Here is a 26086-nt window from a genome sequence, read left to right on the forward strand (position 1 = left end):
CTACCTTAAGTCTTTCATAGTTATGCTTCTATATTAAAGTGCTCTGATATTGTCACTATATTTAAAGTTGAAGCGGTTCTTTGGTTATGTATTGTAGTTATTCTTTAACAGCAACATGATAGTGCTTCATTTGTGTGTAATGAAGGTTTGATCCAATTTCCATTAAAGTCACTGGAAAGATTTACATTTATTCCTATGGGAGTCTGCACACCAATGCTGCCATAGGAAAAAATGCATATCAGATAAATATAAGTTGCATGTCTTTACATAATATAAAACTTATGTTATTAAATGTTAACACTAAAATAAAACCAGGTATTAAGAAAAATAGCTGTGTATTCTTGGCTATAGTATACCAGTAATTCAATGAATGAGGCATTTACAAAAATGCAGTTAATGGGACTGCCCTTCAAATTGTTTCCGGTAGGTTTCCTTAACAGCTGTGAAATTACATGAGTGTGCAGTCTGATATTGCACCTACGATAGAAGCTGGTTCTCTGTGAGGAGGCTAGGTGTCATGGATTTTAGATCCAGAAAAAATAATTTTTAGGTGATCTCCTAAGAGCTTGGTATTAAGGGCACCCTGGTATTGGGTGAGCTTAGTAGTGTTTTGTGCCCTTTTATATCTAGGTTTTGTATGTATTTTAGACAGTTATTGAGACAAAAGTATATTTCCTTAAGATGGAAAGATAGATAAATATTAGTAAACCTCTTTCTTATTTTTAGAGACTGATTTTAATAGGCCTGGCAGCTGTGTATGTAAAGTAACTTACACATGCAACTACCATGAATCTACATGCAATAAAGTGCAAACAAACCGGAGTAATTAGCCACTTAATTGAATGGAGCCATATACTGAAGCTAACTCATTGTTTGGATTCTTATTGGTGGGACTTCTTTTGATTTTATAAGCTCTCCTTACATAAACGAAAATTCTTCACTGACTGTCAAATATTTTACCAGTGGGTGAGCCTGATGCACGCAGCTGGCTGGAACAGCATGTGGTTCCTCAGTATTGGACAGGAAGAGCTCCTCGTTTTTCTCACAGTTTGCACCTACATTCCAATTTAGCTGCTGTCTGGTAAGAAAAAAAGATCACTGACATGTTCACTGATGATCTTATAAATATTTCTGAAAGTTTGTTTTTGTTTTTTTCCTGAAAGATCTCTGAAACAGTAAGAGCTAGAAACACCAAATTTTGCACGGATACTACTGATCTCCTAACTTAAATAACTGGATTGGTTATATCTCGAAATTGGTCATCCCAGAGCTCCAATTGGACCATTAATTAGCTTTTAGTAGCGCCTCATCATAGGTATTTGCTGGACTCTTCTGTTAAGCTTGTCACTTAAACTGCAACTACAATATCCTTTCCCTATGATAACAGAAAAAGTATTTCCAATAAAATGTTGTTAACATAATTTATGTAGTTCATTCACCACACCTTTTATCAAGAAATGAGTTACATGTAAATGTGTTTTGTAAGCACATCACTAGCTGTGTTAATTTCTTAAAGTAATAAATAAGAGAAAAGTATTTCCAATTAAAAATTTGTTATGTTAATGTCACTGACATAGTTAGTTCATCACACATTTTACTATATTTTCCCCAGGCGATGCTAGGTATTTCTGCTAGCTATTAATAAAGATTGTATTATATAGCACTTTTATCCACAGTGCATCACAGTCATTAGCTAATGGTACAAAGTATTGTGAAGGATCATTGAGTGGTCCAACAATTTTCCAGCAGTCCACAGGGAAACAAAATTTGAGAAACACGGCCCCGCGACATTAGCTACATCTAAGGAAGCACTCTTTTGTGGATATAGCTGCATCTACATTGCTTGTTTATCAACATAATTATGCCAGTCAGAGGATGGGGTTTTCTCATTGATTGAGATGGATACACTGGTATAAAATTTCAGTGTAGACCAGGGTGAGACTGGGATTTGGGGGAGAGCAGAAGTACTGTCCATCCAGAGAGGACCTTCCTTGTATTTAAGGTGGCATACAAGAAAACAGGAATGTTGGTGAGAAGTTGACAAATAGCATTGGCAGAGAAGAGACAAGAGAGGAGAAAGAAGGAAGGGAAGAGTTGTGAACCAACTTGAAAGTTGGGCTAAAACGTTTGAACTTGGAGAGTGACTCATTCCTAATCAGAAGGGTCCATACCACATGGCTCTTACCTGTATCAACAAAACCTAGAATACAGAGTGTGATGGAAACGTCAGTACTCTGAAGGATTAATTCCTGTCGCAAGGAGCTGAAAAACCCATCCCGGGCAAACTTTTTGGCAGAGTAGTGTGCAGTAAATGGAAACCCAACTTTACCTAGACACAGAGCAGTAGTGTTCACACAGTTAAGGTCTGTGACAGGAGTAAAGTTTTGATTCTGCACCAGATGTAACATGCTTTCCAAGCACTTTGAGCGCCAGTGAAACGTCATGCCCCAGAGATGCAGGTTGGGAGGGATCTGAGCGTTCAAACTCTAATGGTTTTAACTCTCTTAGCGTATGTCTACATTACAGCACTAATTCAAACTAACTTAATTCGAATTAGTTAATTCGAGCTAAGCTAATTCGAACTAGTGCATCTAGACCTAAAAACTAGTTCGAATTAGCATTTTGCTAATTCGAACTAGCCTGTCCACATTGAGTGGACCCTGAACCGAGGTTAAGGCTGGCCGGAAGCAGTGCCGGCAGGGCGTCAGATTAGGACTTAGAGCGTGGAGCTGCTTTCTCAGGCTAGCCGAGGGCTGTGCTTAAAGGGACCCGACCCCCACCCCAGACAGACAGTTCTCAAGGGTTCCCCGCTTGCTTGTCTACCTCGATGAGGGACAGCAAAGCAGTCCTGGCTTGGAGTGCCCACACTCGGCACATCATAGCACTCGGCCATCAGCCCAGCTGCACTTGCCGCAGGCTGCAATCCGGGGCGGGGGGTCAATCAGGGGGCTGCAGGAGAGCTTCCACCCCGAGGAGCCTGCAGCGCCACCCCAGTCCTCCCCATTGGGGGCTTGTGCCCCATTTCTCCCTCATCTCCTTCCACTTACCCCTCCCTAGCCCCCCTTCCTGATGTAAAAAATAAAGGACATGTGTGTTCAAAAATAGAAACTCTATTTAACAAAACTCGGGGTGGGGGGGGAATTAACCTCTGGGGAGACTGGGAAAAGGAGGTGGGAGAGGAGAAGAGAGAGGGTGGGAGAGGGGAGGGGGAAACCTGGGAGGAGGGATCTGGAAGGGGGAAGCCAGGGGAAGGAGGAGGAGGGGAAGTATCAAACTATGGTACGCCATATCTTCAGTACTGTGTACAGATGTGATCTCCTCACCCCAGAAAAGATATTTTGGCCTTGGAAAAGGGTTCCGAAAAGGGCAACTAAAATGATCAGGGGTTTGGAACAGGTCCCATATGAAGAGAGGCTAAAGAGACTGGGACTTCTCAGCTTAGAAAAGAGGAGACCGAGGGGGGATATGATAGAGGTCTATAAAATCATGAGTGGTGTGGAGAGGGTGCATAAAGAAAAGTTCTTCATTAGTTCCCATAATAGAAGGACTAGAGGACACCAAATGAAATGAATGGGTAGCAGGCTTCAAACTAATAACAGAAAGTAGTTCTTCACAAAGCAAATAGTCAACCTGTGGAACTCCTTGCTGCAGAAGGCTATGAAGGCTAGAACTAGAACAGAGTTTAAAGAGAAGTTAGATAAAGTCATAGAGGTTGGGTCCATGGAGTGATATTAGCCAGGGGGTAGAAATGGTGTCCCTGGCCTCTGTTTGTGGAAGGCTGGAGATGGATGACACGAGACAAATGGCTTGGTCATTGTTTCGGTCCATCCCTTCCAGGGTACCTAGTGTTGGCCGCTGTTGGCAGACAGGCTACTGGGCTTGATGGACCTTTGGTCTGACCCAGTATGGCAGTTCTTATGTTCTAAACTCAGGGTCGGGGGTCTCAGTGGACCACCTTGATTTTCATGCAAACCTGCTCCTGGGTGGCCAGGCTGGCAGCTATCCTGCCTTAGACGGCCACTTTCCTGTGCCTAGTGTGGAGGTTGTGGATGTTGGAGGCTTCCCCCCAAACCTCGATGAGGTCCACAATCTCCGCACTACACCAGGTGGGCACCCGCCTCTTGCGGCCCCGGGCAGGCTCCTGGGAGCTTCCAGCCTGGTCCCGGGAAGAGGCGGAGGGCTGGATGGCAGCGGGTGGCTGGCTTGTGCCATGCCAGGTGCAGGGTCTGCTGGCTGGGTGCTGGCAGGCTTGCACCTGGCACGGGCACCATAGCCAGCCCGTGCCCCTTTAAGGGCTCCGGGGCTGGGAGGGGGGGCAGATGAGTTTCCCTGGTGGTGCCCAGAGTGGCCACCAGGGCAAGCTGGGAAGGGGTAGCCTCCCACTAGTTGGAATTAAGTAGCTACACAGCCCTTAATTCGAACTACTTAATTCAAACTAGGCGTTAGTCCTCGTAGAATGAGGTTTACCTAGTTCGAATTAAGCGCTCCGCTAGTTCGAATTAAGTTCGAACTAGCGGTTTGCCTGTGTAGCGCCTATGAAAGTTAATTCGAACTAACGGCTGTTAGTTCGAATTAACTTTTTAGTGTAGACATACCCTTAGGGTGTATCTACACAGCAAAGTTATTTCGGAATAACGGCAGTTATTTCGGAATAACGGCTGTTATTCCAAAATAACTATGCGAATGTCTACACAACAATTCCATTATTTTGAAATTATTTTGAAATAACGGATGGCTTATTCTGACTTCTTTACACCTCATTTTATGAAGAATAATGCCTATTTCGAAATAAGGCATGTGTAGATGGTCCATTTCTGCTATTTCAAAATAGCCCCTCACCAGGGCCATTCTAAGTTATTCCGCCTGGGGCTCTAAATCAAGATAGCACATCTACATTAGAGAAGCCTGCCTCAGACTAATTTTGAGGCTTTCCTGCAGGGTACACGTGCTATTTTGAAATAAGCATTTCGAAATAACTATTCCAGAGTAACTGTGCAGTGTAGACGTAGCCTTAAAGACCTCCAAATAGCTCAGCCAAATGTTCATGCATAGGTGATTTCACAGTTTCCCACCTCCAATGCTGTCAACTGATGTGGTCAGAGCTCGCTCAGAGTAATCACCTACAGTGTTGAGGTGTTTCATTGGCCCTTTAGATCCTAGGATCCTCAACTGAGCTCATCAGCTCAGTTGACTGAAGATGGCAAATTTATTATGGGGATACCTGCCACAAGACACTTTACATCAGCCAGCGAACCATCGCCTTCAGCTGGCTACTGAACTTGATCCACAAAGACAAGATGATGCCATTGAGTCCGTCAAATAGCCAATACAAAGAGAGTGCCAATCTGTTCCGTTCAGATTGTAATGCCAATATTGTGTTCCTCTACTATGCCTGTTGGCGCCTAATCAGAAGCATGCCAAGATTCACAACTACTCATGAGCCTCTAGAGGGAGCCAAACACAGCCAAAGAGTAATGGGTAGAGGGCAGGGAGATGCATTGCTGAGTTTTTGCCGCTCCCTTTGGTGTCCCTGGAATGCCTCATCACTTCTGAAAACCAGCCCCCAGTGTTTGCCCCCGTTTGCCGGTCACCTGGCATGGATGAAACCACCATGATGCTGCCTCTGCTGTCTTTCAGCCTGAGCAATGCCGAGATCGTCATCATGGTGATGTAGCTGAGAAAGTTAATCCTCAGAAGCTACTGCATGTGCTCCACAACCCCATCAAAATAGTTGAAGTACGAGTTGCTGATATGGTTGAGGATCAGCATGTCAAAGCCTCCTGGAATCAAAGGGGAGAGCCAGGCATGGTTTAGTTTTGGGTGGAAGAGAACTGAAGGAAATTCAGAGCACACTGGTTGTATAAGCTACATATCCTTTCCTACCGTCACTCTGAATCTCTGCGGGAACCTATTCCTGGGAATGAAATGAGTTGTTTATTGGTGGTGGTGGTAGTAATATATAGTCTATCTTTTTTAGAGAGTTTGTCTGATCAAGAACTCCTCCTAAATGCTAAGAACTAGGACCACCAAATTTGACATACAGCTTCCTCTTCTCCTAACTTAAAGCAATGTAAGGGCTTGGATGTGCCTGGAATGGAATTGTTTCTCTTAAAACTTTACAGAGAAGAGAGAAAACGGAGACATTTGGAGTACTGCTCCGTTTAGGTACAGCTAAAGCAATTCTTAAGGTTTGAAAACTGACTAGGGTCCTTTTTTGTTTAAACTTATCATTCACTATGTTTTTACGGCCAAAGAAAAAAATACACTTCATGCAATTCCTATTTTTAAAAAATTACTAAAGATAACTTCATAAAAATAAAACTATTTTTGAAAAATACAACCATTTCAATAAATCATTTACATATTCCTTTCATTTAAAAAAAAAAACAACCTTAATTGAGTTAAGGATCCAAGCAACACTGGATAAATCTGCTAGTATTAAATAAAGCCACATAATGGTTTATGGTTGAATAATTATTGAGAGCGCTGTTGTGTCCAAATCTCACTTTGGACAAACGGCATGCGTGTGGCAATACCAAATTGTGATTTAATTTGTGTATATGTGCTAATGAATGTATTTGGTTGAATTTTGAGCTAAGAAATTGTATCAATAACTAGTATTCTTTCATAAAAATGATTTAAAAATACTAAAAAAATTAATTCTAACATATTCTGCTATATTTTGGTAATGTTTACCAATAAAGAAATGTCATCAGCTCTGTGAATAATTTCAGAACTTTTCCCTGTGACTCTGTATTCCTATTTAGAGGTGAAGGAGTTTCCATTTCCTTCACAAATTTTTGAGAGAGTATGTATTACTTTGAAGTGAGGGATAGATTTTGGGATGGTTGGTTATCCAAATTCACTCATGGATTTAATGTATTTATAATAGCTGCAAGTTCTAAATCATTGAGTCAAAAAAGTGGATTCATCATTTGTAATATTTCAGAGGTAGCAGTTTTAGTCTCTAATAGAAACAGCTTGAACACCGGATAGTCCTGCAGCACCTTAGACTATGTACGTTTTTTGTTAGTCTCTAAGGTGCTAATAGACTATTTGTTGTTTAAGTTTTCACATATAATATTGGTTATTAAGGAATTAAATATTTAAGAGTTGGAATACTAAAACTAATGCATCAAATATTTACTAGTTAATTGTTTTTTGGTTATGACTTGGATAATATTTTGGTGGCTTTTCATATTTTTTGCCTTTAGAAAAGTTGAGAGTCAAACACTATTGTTTACAGCTTGCATAGCTTCAATGAAGTCTTTTAAGTCACAGTTGTAAATTGAGGGAGAAATGGGCTTTAAGATGACTGTTGGATTCTTATTGGTAAAAATTTATGCTGTGATTTCAGTTTTTTAATTAATAGAACTTTTTGTTCTTTTAGGGACCAACACTTGTACAGCAGTGATCCCTTATATATGCCAGAAGAAAGGACTCTCGTCACTGAAACACAGGTTATCAGGGAAACTCTTTGGTAAGCAGGAATCTGACATGCTTTCATATTTTATTTAAAATTAAAATTATTTAAAAAAAAAACTTGCACCATAACCTAAAAGTGTTTTAGGCTCTAGGAAAGAGATTTGTAGTTGGATTTCAGTGCCAGAAAACAAATATTGCTATGTCCTTTTTCTAATCTGTGCACCATCACCAATATTAAAGATGCACAAGCCAGAAAATAAGCCAGTTTACATTTTCATATAGCTGTATTAGCTCTGCAGTACAAAACACTTACTTTTTGAAAGGACTCGGTACACAAAGAGCACATTTGTTGAGGAAAAAGCTCAATTCAAGTGATGCTATTAGGTAGGAGGAAACCTCTAAAAGAAAGAGTTGAGACTATGACGGAATGTTCTGTTGGCAATAATATGGTTTACAGTCTTTAGGCAGCAGTGTGCAACCCATGGGTTGTGGCTGCCTTCCTGGAAGGTCGCACTGCTGGGCTGGCTGCCTGCCATTTTCTTTTCCCGGCTTGGCCCCCAATGCACATGCGAGGCGAGTGGACCAGGTCTTCAAATTAAAGGGGCCGCAACAAAATGTTCCTGGAGGGTTTGGGGGGTTTTTTGCCCTGGGGGTTGCGAATTAAAAAAGGTTGAGCACCACTGCTCTGGGGGGCACCATTATTTTTTTTCAGATTCCCAATAGGGATGTTAAATTTAGTTTAATCAACTAATGGACTAGTCGATGGATTTTCCATCGATTAGTTGATAAGGGGGGAGCCGCAGCAGGGTTAGCTCCCCGCACTGGGAGCTAACCGCACTGCTTTTCTGATTTTTAAATGTATTAAGAGTCGTCAGGCTCTTAATACGTTTAAAAAGCAGAAGCATAGCATCTGGGACTGGGTGTGAGCTGGGAGGCAGTGCTGGGGGGAATCGGCTTTAAGCTGTCTTCTCCGCCCTCCCTTCCCCCCTCCCCCAGTACTGGTGCCTGTTCCTCCCCGCTTTGCTGCCTGAAGCGACTAGTCAGCTATCTGATAAGCTTTTGATTATTGGATAGTTAACGAGTCGCTTACATTCCTAATTTCCAGGTGACAGTAGTTCCATGTAGTCTTGCTTCTATGCCTCTGTTCACATGAAATCAGCTTATTGGTTGCAACCATTTTTCTCTGATGTGTGCATTCTCACAGTGATCCACCCCTTTACAGTAACAGTGCTAGAGTTTTATATTGTGCTCTGCTTAGTCACCTTGGAAAGTTACCTGGGAGTTTCAGGTACTAAAAAATGCTGGCATCTTTGAGTATAACAAGCTGCTGCTTCAGAACTTTGTTGGCTTCCAACTGCAATTTAAGATGTAGGTTGCAATTTAGTAAGTCTTATATGGCCAGCTGAGGGTTTGACCCTCTTATGCTGCATCATGACACACCAGTAGCACTCCATTGATGTTAAATACTTAAGATATGGCTAACGTTGTGCACTGGTGGTCCCACATCTTTGAAACTTTCTTCTTCTAGCAATCCACTGAACGTGGGTTTGTTGAGTTTCAGAGAAATTTAAGATTTTTTTTTTTTTTTTTTTTTTTGTCCAAGTCTCTTATCTAGGTTTCCCACTAACTGGGTTTGAAGACTTTTTTAATGATTTCAGTTAAAATAGTTTTGCTATTGTATTTAGGGACTCAGTTGTCAGGCTGGAAATCCAATGTATAAATAATTTGTTTTATAATGTAAGTTAGCTTAAATGAATTTTAAGTTTTACAGAAAGTAATTCTCAACGTAGGTTAAATATTTGTTCTAAAAAGCCTTGTTGGATGTCCTGTTCTTTGTGTTGACGTCCAGAGATCTTTTACAATGATAATTCACCCTGCTTGCAGCTTGGGATCAAAATCTGATCTGTCGGTCACTTTGGTGCTAGAAGGTTCTTCAGTTTTCCACAATCAAAATTTAACCAGCTTCCAAGTTACAATCTCAAGTCAGACTACGGTTTATTTTATTTGAAGTTAGGAGCTTTCTTTAATTTAGACATGTTTTCCTCAAACTGTCATTCCTCAAGTAAGTTCAAGATCTGTAACTCCTCTAGTTCAGCAAAGTCCTGCCTTTAAGAGAATTGGCAATCTCAAGGCAGAGTAGTTACGTCTCTTGTATTGGCATCTGCTGGACAGTCATTAGTTCACCAAGGTCTGCATATTGGTCATCAAATCTTGGCCAAAAGGAAAGAAATGGTACTGGACAAGTTGTCTTTATATCTAGTGCCCAAGAGAAGGTACAGGAGATATTCATGTATTATCCACCTAGTTTTGGATGTTCATAATTAAGATTATTCTGCTTCCCATTTTGGAGGAACAGTGCTATGAAAATCTCACTATAACATATCTGTGGTTATTAGCATGAAGAAAAACAGGAACATTTACCCTGCCTTAACTGAATATATCCTTTTTTTGAGTAATATGTTCATAGATCTGGCTGACTGGAGACGAGGAATGTTAACTATCGCTTAATTGACTAATTGAATAGTTGATGGAATTTCCATTGACTACTCAAGTAGTTGATGGCGGGGGGGGAGGGGGAGAGGGGCGCTCCCACTGTGGCTCTGCACTTTAAATGTAGTAAGAACTCGGCAGGATTTTGTTATATTTAAAGTGCAGAGTTGCCCTTCTCATGGAAAAGCTTTTGGCAGATTAACATAGCAACACTTGCATATTCATTACGATAATTAATTTATTTGCAAATTCATTGTGGTAAGGGGTTGCATGTTGTTTTGCATTACATCTGTACGCACACAGTAACCTACCACTTCTCCAAGTTTACCCATTTTATGAAGGCCATCGTCCTTCTTTGATTCCCTCTGGCCTCATTCCCTTTGCCTCAGGATCCCTTTCCCCTCCGCCCCCACCCAGCGCTTGGACACTGGCCCCCAAGTGCCTTCACCCCCACCTCCAACCCCTCAGTGCTGCCCAGGATGAGCCCAACACCCACTTTGTTCTTCCCTGCAAGTGGCACCAAGCCCTTGTGTCCTCCCACGCAGTGACAGGACCACCCAGCATGCAATCAGGTCTGAAGGATGAAGCCCCATCCTGGCCTCTTGTGTCTGGTTGCCTGGCATATGGCCCCATGCTCTCACTTACTGGCCTGGGTGGCTGGGTGTTTTGGACCTTGCTAGGAAGGGAAGTGGAAGAGCAGCTTGTTGCTGCAGCTGCCCGAGCTCTGTTCTGCTAGCTAGTGCTGCTCTTCCGGATCTTGTGGAGCAGATTGTAATGTGGTTGGGTGGCATCTTGCCCACGGCTGGGCCTGCTCCTGTGGGGCATGAGACATGCACTGTTTTCCCCGTTCCCCACGCTGCTCTGCTCAGGCCCACATGCACACACAGGCCCAGCACAGACCTCTGGAGCACCCACCTGCTGCACCACTCACCGCGTACTACTTCAGAGGGTGGGGCTGAGACAGCGACTGTATGCAGGCTGAAGTACCATTGTAATGAATCAGTGAAGAAAAATGGCTATTGTTGAAGGTAAAACACTGGATTGGGAACACTGATGCCCTGAGGTGATTGAAAGAAATCTTTCTGTAGATGGTTGGCTAGTGGTTCTTGGTCATGTTCTCAGCGTGTAACTGATCACCATATGTGGGAACTGAAAGGGATTTCCCTCTGAGAAGATAGGTAGGGACACTGTGGAGGTGGAGTAACATTCCTTAGCAATGTGAGGCATGGGTCACTTGCTAGGCACATCTGGACTCCTATCACTACATTAGTTCCTTGCCAGTGGACACCAGGCTTCAATTTTTTTGTGCACCTTGGTCCATCCTCTTCTCACCTTGTGGCACACAGTTGTAGAGTTTCCTGATGGCTATAATACTTTGATCTAATTCTAGTTTTGGGGCTTGGCGTGGCAGGTGTTGGGTGGTTTTTAGTGGCTTGTGATTTTACAGGAGTTCAGATTGGTGGTCCCCTCTTACTTTAAACTCTGACTCTAAGGATACGTCTCCACTTTGAGTGGTGATCCCAAGCTTGAGAAGACCTACCTATATTATCTCTGTAACATTAAAAGCACTGGTGTGACCTGTGCGAAGGGCTAGCTGCCCCCAGGATGATTCCATTCAAGGGGCTAGGTGTGGATTCCAGGCTGCTCTTATCGCTACTGCTATATTAATTTTTTAGCATGCTAACTTGATCAGAGCTAACATGATCTATTGGAGCAAGGAATCACACATCCAGCTCAAAGTGTTGGTCTACCCTAAGAAAGGAAACTTTCTGATAAGCAGGTACATTTTATTTTTAAGGATTTGGTATATTATCTAATCCATATAATTATGATGTGTCTGTTTTTAAGAATGTCATGTTCACTTTTTCTTGCTTTCCAGGCTTCTTTCAGGGGTGAAAAAGCTCTTTATATTTCAGCTGAATGAGGGAAAGGTGACTGTGAGAAATGACATTATTGTAACTCATTTGACCCATGTAAGTTATTTAATCAACCTGGGTTGATTTTATTCAAATCATAATTTAATATGTCTGTCTTTAGCAGGCTTGAATATTTGGGGGATAGGGAACTAAAACTTCCTGTGGGGGGAAAAATTGTGATTCCACATCTGTTTTTAACTTAATAAGCAAATCTGAGTAGGCTGATGACATAAGTGATTATAATTTAGTGATAAACATAACATTTCATTATCTCAAATTCAACACTCATATAAAAGGTAAAATGAAAGAATCTTGTGATTTCTGGTCTTGTAAAAAATTAATAGTCATTAGATCATTCTGAAAACCCTTATTTTATAGAATTGCTTAAGATCAGTATTGGAGCAGATAGCGGCATATGGACAAGTCGTGTTTAGGCTGCAAAAATTTATTGATGAAGTGATGGGGCACAGCTCAGAAAATGTAACCCATGGAACCATTTCCACTCCCAAGAAAACTACAGAATCTCCATTTAGAACCTACCAAGCATTTATGTGGGCTTTGTACAAGTACTTCATTAGTTTCAAAGAAGAACTTACTGAAATTGAGAAATGCATAATCAACAAAGGTACGGTATAGGGGATATTTAATTTACAATAGGAAAATGTGTGAGAATATGCTATTACACAAATAAGTTTAAAGTATGTGAAAATAGTTGAACAAAATGCTATGCAGTATTTTAAAAATGAACCATTTTTAGCAAGTTTATCTTTGTATAATTTTGGTTTTGCAGACAAAACAGTCACTCTTTCAATAGTAGTAGATAAACTGTCACCTCGACTGGCACAGCTTAAGGTACTTCACAAAGTTTTCAGCACAGGGGTGGCAGAAGTACCACCTGACACTCCAAATGTTGTAAGAGCATCTCATTTGCTTAATACACTCTACAAAGCTATTCTTGAATATGACAACGTTGGAGAAGCATCTGAGCAAACAGTATGTCAAATCTAATTTTTACTTGAATTATGAAACACAGTATCTAGAATATTGTGTAATTTCAGTTTTTCTTTGAAGCTTTTTATCACTGAAGAATTGACTTATAAGTCCATTAGGTCACACATGAAATACATGACATGGTCTCTTATTCTATAGTTACCTACGTTATAAACCACAAAATTCACCATCGCTAGTACGTTGTGCTCAAAAGAGACTTAGGACTGGAAATAATGCATGTTGCTGGATAGGACTGAAGTGCATTGAGAAAGCAATATGGAGATGATTGCAGGGTCTGCTTCAATTTAACACTGCACTGCATCGCTATTAGTTGAACATTATATCTGGTCAAGTTTTTTTTTAATGGTACATTTTTGCATACTGGAAATATAGATTTGCATAGTTATTTGGATTGGCGTCTCTGAAATGGGTAGTAGCTATTTAAATTGAATATTATGAATAATTTTGCCATGGGTGGCAGGTCTAAAAGGCTGTCAAACTCTGCCTCTCCTGGTGATGCTGTGGCCAGCAGACTCGTGTTGCAGGCTTGGGTGGGGGAGAAGTTTGATTTATTTTGCCCCATGCCAGTCAGCTGAGGAGATATTATACAGTGTTCCCTCAATCTTTTCCATATATGTGCAGAATGAATTTTTATGTGAACGTACACATGTGTGAATGTGCTCCACCAATAGAAATACAAAACCTATTTGTGGGTGCTCTGCTAATAATCTGAGTGGCATTTGAATATGTTCTGAATGGCTGCACAAGCGCTTAGCTTACAGGGGATACTGGTGATATGTACCATACAGCTTCCTGAGCTCATTAAAGTAATCTCCCTGGACTCCAGAGAAATTAGTGATGAATCCAGGAAATTGAGTAGCACATTCCACTCCTTAGCTGCCCCGGAACATTCATGGGGCATTGCAAAAGCATCTTCTGGACTTGAAATACCTTTCTTCTAAAGTAATTTGAGGTCTGGGGAGCAGAGGTTTAGTGTGGCTGCACTGATTCAGAACTCCTCTGGGGCAGGCAGACAGGGAGGGTTCGGGGCTTTGGTCAGTCAGGGGCTTCTCTGGCTGATGTGGGTGTCTTATACATTTGGGTGAGTAGGTAAATGGGGGTGAAATGGGCAGATATGGGACTAGCCTCCCTTATCAAGGGACTCTACACATCTCCCATGAACTTTGTCAGACATGTATAAGATTCCACAGTAACTGGTGTTTACTCTTCATTTCAGGTATCCCTCCTCTTCTCTCTTTGGGTTGAAACAGTAAGGCCATATTTGCAGACAGTGGATGAGTGGATTGTCCATGGTAACTTGTTTGATCCTGCTAAGGAATTTATTATTCAGAGGTACGAATGAGGATACAGATCAAAACATGGTGGCCAACACAACGTTATAGTTGTTGCACAAGACAAACTGGATGGTGGCATAACAATAATTTTGTTTGATTAAATAGCTAAAAATGATTCAATTTTTTTAATTACTTTTATCTGTGTCTAATCTACATGAGAGAAATGACATGAGGTAGTGAGAGAGTAACCCTTGTAATTATTGATATAATACAAAAAGATTTAATTTTAAAAAAAATTCAAAAATAAACAAAAGAACAGCCGTACCATGTCAGACCAAAGGTCCATCTAGCTCAGCATCCTGTCTTCCAACAGTGACCAATGCCGGTTGATTCCCTCTGGGGTACCTGAACAGGTAATCGAGTCTCAGAGCGGTAGCTGTGTTAGTCTGTAACTTTAAAAACGAGTGGTCTTGTGGCACAGACTAGCAAAAAAATAAAAAATAGTATCATGAGCAGCTTCTAGCCATCAGACTAGAACAGGGGTGGGCAAAAGCCTCTCAGCAGGCTGGATCCAGGCCCCTCGGGCTTTGATCCGGCCTGTGAGGCGGTTCCAGGCCCTGCCTCCAGTCCATTGCCTCAGAGGGGCAGAGGAGTGTGAGCCTTTCTAACTGCTTCTATTTACAGGGCTGGAGCCTTCCCTGTGCCTGTCAGACAACAGTGTTGCCTAGCAGCCATGGGGAACATGAGAGTCCTTTTAATAGAATCAGCTGAAAGGGATCACACGTCTCCTGCAATGCACTAGGGGCATGGAGAGCTACAAGCCCTTTCAGCTGTTTCTATTTAAAGGGCTCTCATGTTCCCTGTGGCTACTTGGCAACGCATTGTCTGGCAAACGCAAGGAAGGTGCCAGCCCTTTAAATAGAAGCACGTAAAAGGGCTCCCAACTTCCCGCCCCTCTAGTGCAGAAGTGGGCAATAATTTTTGAAGGAGGGCCACTCCCAAGTTTTTGGAAAGTGGTCATGGGCCAAACTCTTCCATGGTATTAATGGAGGAGGTGCAGGGTCTGGGATGGAGGTTGAGTGCAGAAGGGAGCTGGGGTAAAGGATTGGGGTACAAGAGGGAGAATGGGGTGTAGGAGGGAGTTTGGGTGAAGGAGGAAGTTGTGACCTATGGCAGGGAACTGGGGTGCAGATTTTTTGGATGTGACCTAGAGTAGGAGGGGATTGTGATCTCAGGCAGGAGATTGGGGTGTCAGATCTGTGAAGGGGGATGGGTGCATGTGGAGTTAGTGGGGCAGAGGGTCAGGGAAGGGAGGGGCTGAGATGCCAGAGGCAGATTCTCACCAGGAGACTTGCCCGCCCGCCTGCCTGCCTGCAGAGCTAAAGGCTTGCAGAGCTAAAAATGGTTCTGCCTACTCGGCCATGTGCGTGAGTGAGTGAGTGAGCAGGAGGGTTGTTGTGCTTTGTGGCTGCCTGCTATTCAAACAGGCAGCTTCCATTGTCCAGTGTCTGTCCAGAAACCGGCCAATGGGATAGTGCTGGGGGCAGGAGCAGAGTCCAAATCTTCCCCACTCTCCTTCTGACTCAAAAGAGAGAGCCTGCTGCCACATTTCTGAGGAACAACATGCAGGGCTGAGGGGCAAGCAGGGGAGCCTGACTCGAGCTCCCCTCTACCTTGGAGAGCTGGATCCGACCCGTGGGTGGTATTTTGCCCATGCCTGCTTTAGCACGTTGCTAGGGAGCCAGAGACACAAGGTCTTTCAGCTGTCTCTATTTAGAGGGCTCACCTGCTGAGTGGCTGCATTGCCTGGAAGCCACCCAGCAGGCGCAAGCCCTTAAAACAGAAGCAGTTGAAAAGAGTTCACAGCTCTGCTCCACTGGCCTGTTACCTTGGAGTTGCCTGGAGGCATGAGCCCTTTCAGCTGCTTCTATTCAAAGGGCTTGTGCCTGCCAGGCAGCTGTGAGGAGGCCAGGAGCTGCTAGCCCTGTTATATGAAATCTAAGCCTACACCCCAGACAACTCTGGGAGGAGGCTAGCCCCCGGAATTCTCTCCTCTGCTCCAGATCCCTTCCATTGGCTAGAAATCGGGGGAGGGACCCCAGGCCAAGCAAAGCTCCTGGTAGGGAAGCTCTCAACCCCACCCCTTTTGCCCGAGGCTCTGCCTCTTCTGGGTTGGCCCGTGACCACTTCGAAAATTTGTGAAGAGGCCCCGCCCCCCCCCTTCAAAAATTATTGCCCATCCCTGGACCAGGAAAATCATCCCTGCTCCTCCTGTCTTACAGCCATTGATGGACCTATACTCCATGAATATATCAGTTTTCTTTTGAATCCTGTTATAGTGTTGACCTTCACAACATCCTCTGGCAAAGCAATCCACAGGTTGACTGCATTGTGTGAAGAAATACATCTTTTCATTTGTTTTAAGCCTGCTGCCTATTAATTTAATTTGATGAACCTTAGTTATCTACTTTCTCCACACCAGTTATGATTGTATAGACCTCAAAGATATCCCCCCTTAGTCATCTCTTTTCCAAGCTGAAAAAATCCCGGTATTATTAATCTCCTCATATGGAAGCCATTCCATCAAATATATCTTTTTTGAGCTGGGGCGACCACAGCTGCACACAGTATTCAAGATGTGGGTGTACTATGGATTTATGTAGATGCAGTGAAATATTCTCTGTCTTGTTATCGATCCCTTTCTTAATGATTCCCAACATTGTTAGCTTTTTTGATTGCCATTACACAAGTGGATGTTTTCAGAGGACTATCTACAATGACTCCCTTATCTCGTTGAGTGATAACAACTAATTTAGGCATCATTTTATATGTATAGTTGTGATTATTTTCCGGTGTATGTTATTTTTGCATTCATCAATATTCAGTTTCATCTGTCATTTTGTTTCCGTCACCTAGTTTGGGAGACCCTTTTGCAACTTTTCAGTCTGCCTGGGACTTTATTTGAACAATTTTGTGTTTTTCTGCAAATTTTGCCACCTGGGTGTTTTCCCTCTTTTTCCAGCTCATTTATAAATATGTTGACAGACACCACTGTTTACCTCTCTCCATTCTGAAACTATTTATTTCTACCCTTTTTTTTCCCTTCCTTAACAAGTTCCTAGTCCAGGAGAGGACCTTCCCTCTTATCCTATAGTAGCTTACTTTGCTTAAGAGCCTTTGGTGAAGGGTCTTTGTTAAAGGCTTTTTGAAAATCTAAATACACTATATTTGTTGGATTTCCCTTGGCAACATACTTGTTGATACTCTCAAAGAATTCTAGTAGATTGGCTAGTCATGATCTCTCTTTTTTTTAAAAAAAAAAGAACTCTTCCTCAAAAACTTATGTTCAGTTATACGTCTCAGTTTTGTTCTTTACTATAGTTTCAACCAGTTTCCCTGGTACTGTAGTCAGAGTTGCTGGCATATAATTGCCGGATCATGATGGGAGCCCTTTTAAAAATTGGTTTCACAGTAGCAATCTTCCAGTCACTTGCTACAGAAGCTGACTGAAATGATAGGTTACAGCTTACAGCTAGTGGTTCTGTAATTTCACAATTGAATTTCTTCAGAACTCTTGGGTGAATACCATCTGGTCCTGGTGACTTATTAATTTTTAAATTTTATCAGTTTGTTTCAAAACCTCCTCTGACACCTCAGTCTGGGACAGTGTTGGGTTATAGCGGTCTATGGCTATTAAGTACTTTTTCCCCCACTGTGCAATACTACTAATTTTTTTTTCTAGCTGTTGAACAAGTAAGGCTTTCTTTGGCTTATCCTTGGCTCCTAATGCGCTGCCCCTTTAAAGAGCCAAAATGGCACTTCAAAGAGGCAGCGCAAGCTGAGCCAGGGATCAGCTGGAGTGCCCAGCTGATCCCTGGCTCTGAGTTGCAAAACCCTTTTGAAGTGCTGCTCCAGTGCTTCAAAGGGGCTTTGCAACAGCGGAGCCCCTTTGAAGTGCCTAAACGGCACTTCAAAGGGGTAGCGCAGCATTATGCCTGAGATTAACCTGTTAAAAAATTAACACGTTAATCCTGTCCTGTGTTAATCACAGGCGTTAAAGCAGGTCAGTTGACAGCCCTAGTAAAGATAGTTGCAAAGTTCTTCACTTAGAAAGGAAAAATCAAATTCTCAAATACATAATGGGGAATAATTGGCTAAGTGGTAATACTTCTGAAAAGAATCTGGAGGTTTATAGTGAATCACAGATTGAATGAGTCGTCAACATGACACAGTTGTGGAAAAGGCTAATAATATTCTGGAGTGTCTAAATGGGAGTATTGTATGTAAAACACAGAAGGTAATTGTGCTTTACTTGGTGTTTGTGAGGTCGCTCCTTGAGTATTGTATTCAGTTCTGAGTGCCGTACTTGAGGAAAGATATGGACAAACTGGAGAGAGTCCAGAGGAGATTATCAAAAGTAAGCAAAACTTTCTAAGCCTTCTGTGGTTTAAAACTGGGCATATTTAAGACTGAATGGGAATCTGATGAGTCTTCAAATATATTGGTTCTCCATGTCTGCAGAAGATAGAACAAGAAGTAATGGGCTTACTGTGTACGAAGGGAGATTTAGATTAGCTGTTCGGAAGAACTTTTTTTATTTGTAAGGATAATTTAACTATAGAATAGGCTTCCAAATGAGATTGTGTAATCCCCATCAATTGAGGTTTTAAAGAACACGTTGGTTGGACAAACATCTGTCAGGGATGGTATATACTCTAGAATGACTTGGTCTTGACTTAGTGCAGGGAACTAGACTTGGTGACTTCTGAGAGTCCTTTCCAGTTCTACATGTCTATTAGCCTATCCTTTCTATAGTACTTTGGGATAATTCCAAATTCAGAATGAAATCTAAATGAAAGATGTATATTATTATTTAATAGAGAAGAGTTATATTTTAAGAGGATAACGTGTAATGATTTTATTTCTCCATCGTAGAAACAAAAATGTTCCAGTTAATCACAGGGATTTTTGGTATGCTACCTACACGTTGTATAGTGTGTCAGAAAAGATGGAGAATGAAGAGAAAATGAGTGATAATGCCAGTGCCAGCTCTGGCAGTGATCAGGCTCCCTCAAGTAGGCAGCACACAATGGTATCCTTTCTGAAACCAGTACTAAAACAAATCATCATGGCTGGAAAGTCCATGCAGTTGTTGAAGAACCTGCAATCCAAAGACGATTCTCCACAGCAAGCTGCATCAAGAGGTGAAAAGAATTCTCCATTGTGTATAACAGCATTTGTGTTTAGGGTGCATTAACGTTTCTGTTACAAACCATGCTGTTTGTAGAGTATATAGCTCTCTTTGTTACACTTGCACTATGTGGTTTTTTTAACTTCACATCTGCTTTGAAACCTGATTCTGTTCCAAGATTCCTAACACATGAGACACGCACAACAATGTGAGGAAAAATTAATTTTTTACCTTAATTCAGAATTTCTTTGCTTTTCTCAGTTGTAGGTTGTTCTTAAACATTATTTTAATTTCTCTCTTATTAAAGTTTGTACTTTTAAAGATATTTATTCAAACAATAAACCTGTTTTCTTATGTGATTAAATAGTTGGTTCCAGTTACTGCATAGTTCACTGGTTTAGGAATGATAGGTAATAAATAAGGATTCTTGACTGAGGAAAGCCTGTTGGTGATCTTCTCAAAGAGTTTGATATAACTATAGGCATGCTGAATATTTAGGGAAATCATCATGAATGATTTAAAAAATTACAAACTAACATGGCTATCCCTCTGAAACTTTTCAGCATGAATGATGATATACAAAGCACAGTAGTGAGAACCGTGATATCTGTTCTATTCAGCTGGGACAATATAAACTAGATATTTGTAAGTTATAGAAGTCCCTTTCTATTTAAATATGGAGTGAGGTGGCTTTGCACTGTTTGGCAATTTTTTAATATATATTTGTAATTCCTTTTAGCATGGAAGGATAAACTGTCAGTGAATACACATTTTGTACTAATGGCTGACGGTTACTTTAACCATAGTATTTAAGGGTTTAATATTTTCAGAAATATTATTTTCGTATTTTAGGTCCCAAGTTCAGCAAGATATTTCAGTATGCACTCAACATTAAGCCTATAAATAGTCCTGTTAATATTAATATTTAAAGTTAGATATGTGCTTAAGTATCTTGCAAATCACAGCTTGGATACTGTTGATGCTGCATATGGAAATACAACAAGCAAAACTGGGTTAATCTGCTGAACTTGTTATAATTTAGTCAACATTATTTCTTATTTATCATAAATATTTACTGTGTACTTCAGATTCAGAAAGGAAGAATTTGTACACACTATTTCTGGAGTCTGTGCAGTCTCGTTTGCGGCATGGAGAAGAATCTGTTCCGGATATTATTACAGAACAACAAGCTACAAAGCAGAGTTTGATAAAGATGCAGTCCATAGCAGAAAGACACTTAGAACTGGATGATGTTCATGATCCATTGCTGGCTATTAACTTTGCTAGGTAATCAAACACCTGAAAATTAACAGATCTTATTACTGTGTTGTCAGAAGCAACAAGGCTTAAACTTTAGCTATTGCTGCTTAAAAAGAACAGGTTTAAAGGAGAGCCTTGCTAAGTATTATCCCAGGCAGCCGATGAATGGCCAAAGGTGAATTAAAAATATAAATTATTAAGTGAGTATTTTAAGATCTGTTTGATATATGCCCGCTATATCTAGGAGTACTTACATGTTTTTAGTGTAAAAAATGGGAAATGTCTGTAGTATAGAAATTTTTATTACAAAAATGAGATATTTCTCAAATGAATTATGATAGAAAAGATGCTGTAGCAAAATCTAATATTTTTAGTGTGCATGTATGGGACGTTATGTAAAATGCCTTTCATTTGCATCAACGTGTTTCTCTATGGCTGATCATCACAAATATGTATCTTGAAAAACTCTACCGTGATACTAATCTCTCTCTCTATAAAAAAATATTCCTGTGGGACAACAGAATGATGTTATCACATCACTAGTGTTGCCCCACCCCAGCTCCAGGCTGCTCCTCTGGCCCTTACATTGCTCCCCCATGGGGGAGTGGTCATCTTAGGCCACTACCAGCGACTCCTGTCCTCACATCCTGACCCTGGCTGCCTTTTGCACTGACTGGCCTCTTCCCCCACAGCCCTACTGACTGAGACCCTCCTCACACCACCCCCAGCCCTTTCTCTCACACCCCAAGCCAAGATTCTGCACCCTCAGTCTCCTCACACCTCTTTAAGTCGAAACCGTGTACCTGCATCCCCCTCACACACCATAATTCTACTGCCTCATCTCTCTCCTTCCCCAGTGAGTTTGAAGTAGTCTTTGAAGTAGTCTTTTCGCACTGCTCTATCGCCAGCTGGAGGAGGGGGGAAGGGAAACAGAAGTGCATAGGGAACCTTGGGGCTTTCTCCCCTGCCCCCACAGGAAACTGGCACTGGTGCTTCAACCTCGTGGGGGGAGGGAAACAAGGCTGGAGCACCAATGCTGGCTCCCTGCTATAGGGAAAGTAGGGGCGAGGGCTGAGCTGGTGCTGGCGAGTGATTGGGCTGGTGGTGCCAGGGTCTCGTCAGGGCAGTGAGTGAGGAAGGTGGGGTTGTGGGGTCTCAGGGCAGTAAGTGAAGGGGGTGAGGCTGGAGTGCCAGCGCGGGCTCCCAACAAGGCCCCAGTCTGCTCACTCACCGCCCTTCTGAGACCCTGCACCTCTAGCCCACTCAGTCAAACCCCCGCAGCCGAGACCCCGCACTCCCAGCCTCTTCACTCACCACGCTGCCAAGACCACACACCCTCCACCAAGACCCAGCGCTCCCAGCCCCCTCACTGAGATCTCACACTCTAAGCCTGCTGCTGCCCCCCACCCCCAGACACCCTGCCCCCAGCCTGCTCCTGCCCCCTTCCCTCTGGCTACACCCCCAGGGAGAGGGGGGTTTGCTAGCATAGCGGGCAGGGAGCACAGACCCCTAGAAGTAGTTTAAAACAAACATTTAAGGAAAAAGGGTTAATTGCCACAAAAATAATTGTTCCTTTATGGTAGAATAATATGAAGAAACTAGCAGAACAGCAGTATGTTGATTCTAACAGTCTTACATAGGTCATAATAATTAGTGGTGAGAATGTTAGCTATTTATTTCTTTTACATACCAATAGGTAGATCAGTGTTCCAGCTTTTTAAAAAGAGTTTTAATGTAACAATGGTGCCTTTAGTTCTTGGTTGTATTTAAACACTTTCATTTTAAGTTAAATGACCTTAACAGTTTAATAAATATGGTGTATTATAAGAACGTTGTGTTATATGCTCTTAAAAGTTGATTTGGACTGAATTAACCAGTCTATCAAGTAGTGTTCCCTCTTAAGCTGTGTGGCAACAAAGCTTCATAGGTGATTAATCAGCCCTGCCCAGTCAGAGTCTCAGGGCTCCATGCATGGGGTTGATTGACTAGGTGGAGCTCATTAATCACTCATAACCCCTTGTTTAGGCCTTAAATCGCAATTTAGCCGTAAAAGATCATATAAAACATATTTTTCTTATTTATTCAGGTCTACAATACTTGTACTGGTACTGTTTTCAGAACCTCTACAAGAACTGGTATAAAAACAGTTAGTGATTAGGTGGTTATAGCATATCGTTCAAACTAGTACTTGCTTTGTCATACATCGGTTGTATGAATGGTCAGTTTAAATAATGGGCTTGTCTGAATTATGGCACTAATATCCATTGGCTTACCAGCGTGGTAATTACATTTTTGCTACTTTTTCAACGCGCGCTTTTTTTTTTTTTTTTAAAGCAAAGCTAAATAAAACCCAAAAGTTGTAAATGTATGAAGGTATTTCATGGATAAAATTCCTTTCTAGCTAAGAATTGTTTTTTATTTTGAAGGCTGTATTTGGAGCAAAGTGACTTTCATGAGAAATTTACTGGTGGCGATGTTTGCGTGGATAGATCCTCTGAATCGGTGACATGCCAGACATTTGAACTGACATTGAGGTCTTGCCTTTATCCTCACATAGATAGGCAATATCTTGAATGCTGTGGCAACCTAATGCAAACTTTAAAGAAGGATTACAGGTAAGAAATGAAATTAGATCCTGCTTAAAAAGCATATTCAGTTGTTGTTATACCATACTGTAAAAACATCAGTTATTTTAAGAAAATTGATTTGTAGTTGAAAAATTATATAAACTGTTTAAACATTTATTCTAATTCTGCTGTGATAAACAATAACAAAAAGCACTAATAAAACCTAGAATTAACATTTTCCAACCTTCACATTACTCATTGGTTTTTTGGGGGGTTCTATCCCTTTATCTGTGTTACATACCTACTTAATTTTCTAGCGTAGAGTGGGCTTATGTCGCTGTAACTGCATCTCAGGTATGAAAAATTCATACTGCCTGAAGGTCTATAGAGCACCCTAAACTTGAAATAAGATATGCTATTTGCATTATGCAAATTCTATCTTTCTTTGATTCTATTTTGAAATAGCTTATTTTGAAATTTGGTGCGTCTGTGAAAAGCAGTATTAAAACTTAGTAACAAATTGACAAATATTCCTGGAAAGAGCAAGGGGTAAAATCCTGGCCCCGTTAAAGTCAGCAACCAAGATATCATTGATTTCAGTGGACCCAAGCCTTCCCACAGACAGCTGAAAATACAGGAGCATTTTCAGGAAGGCAGAATATGATTATCTAAATTTAAAATTTGAGCGTTGCACTAACATTAATTATGTGATATTGTCATGCTGTGTTCAGTAAAGTGGCCAGATCTTATGATCTCTATTGGTCCTAGGTGACCATCTTTCTATTACTCATATGGCCCCTGTCACGGCAGTATCCCAGTTCCTCAGTCTTTAAATGTAGCCATCCGTACAGCACCTCTGTGAAATAGGGAAGTACTGTTGTCCCTTTTTCCCCCTTTATAAACAGATAAGGAACTGATATTGAAGCCCTTTCTTCAGCAAAACTCCAAATTAAGTTAGAATTTTTTCAAGTTCAACATTTAAAGAGATGCAGTATTTCTCCCCAGAAAGCTGTTCTTGGGAACTGAGGGCCTGATTGAGGAAAAAGTGCTTGAGTTCATTAGTAGTCGTCCTAAAGTCAGTGGCACTGCTTTCAATGCTTTGAACTAAAGCACATGAATAAGTATTTTGCTTCATGTGTGCCTAAATCTATTATGTGGGAAAAAATGTATATCTCACTGGAATCTGGGATTTACTTAGAAGTTCTTATTATGCTGAGACTTCTAAAGGTTTGCATTGCAAAAGGAAGACTTGTATAATGCAGGTTGAAGAGATATTTGTATTTCCTGTTTAGGCTAGTAGAGAACTTGCAGGCAATGCGAAACTTTTTCTTGCTTGAAGCTGGAGATACTATGTATGATTTCTACACATCTATTTTTGATAACATAAGAGAAAAGGAAACTTGGCAGAATGTATCATTTCTAAATGTCCAACTCCAGGAAGCAGTTGGACAACGTTATCCAGAGGACAGTTCAAGGTAAAATGCATGGAATTACTTTTAGAGTAAAAGTGAAAGAAAGTCAAATTCCTTCTCCCTTCCTCTTGAAATAAGTTCATGAAATAAATAAATATTAGGCTATATTATGGTCTTAATCATCAGTATAGCAATACGTTCATCCACTTTGTTCATTCTGACACTGATAGAAACTATTGTGCGTAGTGATAGCATATTCAAAATGTAGTGTGGTGGAAATAAGCATATGAATATCTATTTAATAGCAGTGCATTGATTAATCTTTGCACTAGAACTAATTTTTTATCTGTAAACATTTGTTTTCCTCCACAGGGAGTTGCTCTATATCAGTGGTCCCCAACCTTTAGAGGCTGCTGGGCGCCAGGGGGCATGGCCGTTCGCCTGCCGGGCGCCAGAGGGCGGGGACACATGCACGCCCGGGGGCGCCCCCCCCAAAGCCGTGTGCTCAGGGCCGGCGTTCCCCCCCCCCCCAAGCGCCGCGCGCCCGGGGCCAGCACCCTTCCAAATGCCGCGCACCCGGGGCCGGGCGCCCCCCCCCGCAAGTGCCGCGCGCCCGGGGCCGGCACCTCTCCCTCCCCCGCAAGCGCCGCGGGCCGGCTCCGGCACCATGTATGCGCCACGTGCCCGGGGCCAGGCCAGCCCCAAGCACTTGGCGGGCGCACACAAATGGCCTCACGGGTGCCATGGTGCCTGCGGGCACCGTGTTGGGGACCACTGCTCTATATATTCTCTTGAAATAGTGTCTTCATTAGTGATTCTGTTATAAAACGTAGTTATTGCATGGAGCAGAGATATCTGTACAAATCTTTCCCTACCAGGTTAAATCTGACAATTTATATTTAGCAATGACCGATTAAAACGAAACGTTTTAATGTGGTGACCAGTTTAGTGCAAACCATCTGCAACTAGAATATTTGTTTGTTTGTAGGCTGTCTATATCATTTGAAAGTGTTGATACAGCAAAGAAGAAACTCCCTGTCCATACCTTAGATGGTTTAACGCTAGGGTACAAGGTAAAATATTTCTTTTGCTTTAATTTTAAAATACATTTGAAATAACTAGGAATGTCAACATGTAGTTGACTATACGATTAACCAATAAGCCTAGGCTTATCGGTTAAGCTTCTCGACTTCATGTATTCCACCCCTTCTTGCTGCCTTTCAGAGGCACACTGGCTGCTGGCCGTACCCCTGAAGACTATAAAATAGTCAAGTAACCAATAAGAAGTCATGTGGGTTACTCAACTATTCAATTACCCGGTATCTAACATCCCTAGAAGTAACAGCAAATTGTTTAATCATTTTTGTTTGTTTTTTTTCCTCTTTAGGTCCCTTGGCCTGTGGACATAGTTATAAGTTTAGAATGTCAAAAAATTTACAATCAAGTATTTCTTCTCTTGCTACAAATAAAGTGGGCCAAGTATAGTTTAGATGTTTTACGATTTGATGGTAAGAAATTTCTTTATCAAGAAATATTTAAT

The 26086-nt window shown here is 41.6% G+C and overlaps 1 protein-coding gene across 4 annotated transcripts in view; it reads left to right on the forward strand.

The window, feature by feature from the left end:
• The window catches only part of TUBGCP5 (tubulin gamma complex component 5), a 53272-nt gene that overhangs the window by 14122 nt on the left and 13064 nt on the right, over nucleotides 1–26086 (forward strand). For all 4 annotated transcript variants that reach the window (XM_075916235.2, XM_006135828.5, XM_075916237.2 and 1 more), the window contains 12 exons: nucleotides 964–1081; nucleotides 7391–7480; nucleotides 11795–11888; nucleotides 12210–12456; nucleotides 12622–12824; nucleotides 14059–14174; nucleotides 19052–19320; nucleotides 20396–20594; nucleotides 22994–23182; nucleotides 24427–24609; nucleotides 25535–25619; nucleotides 25934–26054. In XM_075916235.2, the coding sequence (XP_075772350.2) occupies nucleotides 964–1081; nucleotides 7391–7480; nucleotides 11795–11888; nucleotides 12210–12456; nucleotides 12622–12824; nucleotides 14059–14174; nucleotides 19052–19320; nucleotides 20396–20594; nucleotides 22994–23182; nucleotides 24427–24609; nucleotides 25535–25619; nucleotides 25934–26054 (1914 nt within the window). The remainder of the gene's footprint in view (nucleotides 1–963; nucleotides 1082–7390; nucleotides 7481–11794; nucleotides 11889–12209; nucleotides 12457–12621; nucleotides 12825–14058; nucleotides 14175–19051; nucleotides 19321–20395; nucleotides 20595–22993; nucleotides 23183–24426; nucleotides 24610–25534; nucleotides 25620–25933; nucleotides 26055–26086) is intronic.

The sequence above is a fragment of the Pelodiscus sinensis genome, chromosome 1 (assembly GCF_052426305.1).
Source record: "Pelodiscus sinensis isolate ZL-2025 chromosome 1, ASM5242630v1, whole genome shotgun sequence".
NCBI lineage: Eukaryota > Metazoa > Chordata > Testudines > Trionychidae > Pelodiscus > Pelodiscus sinensis.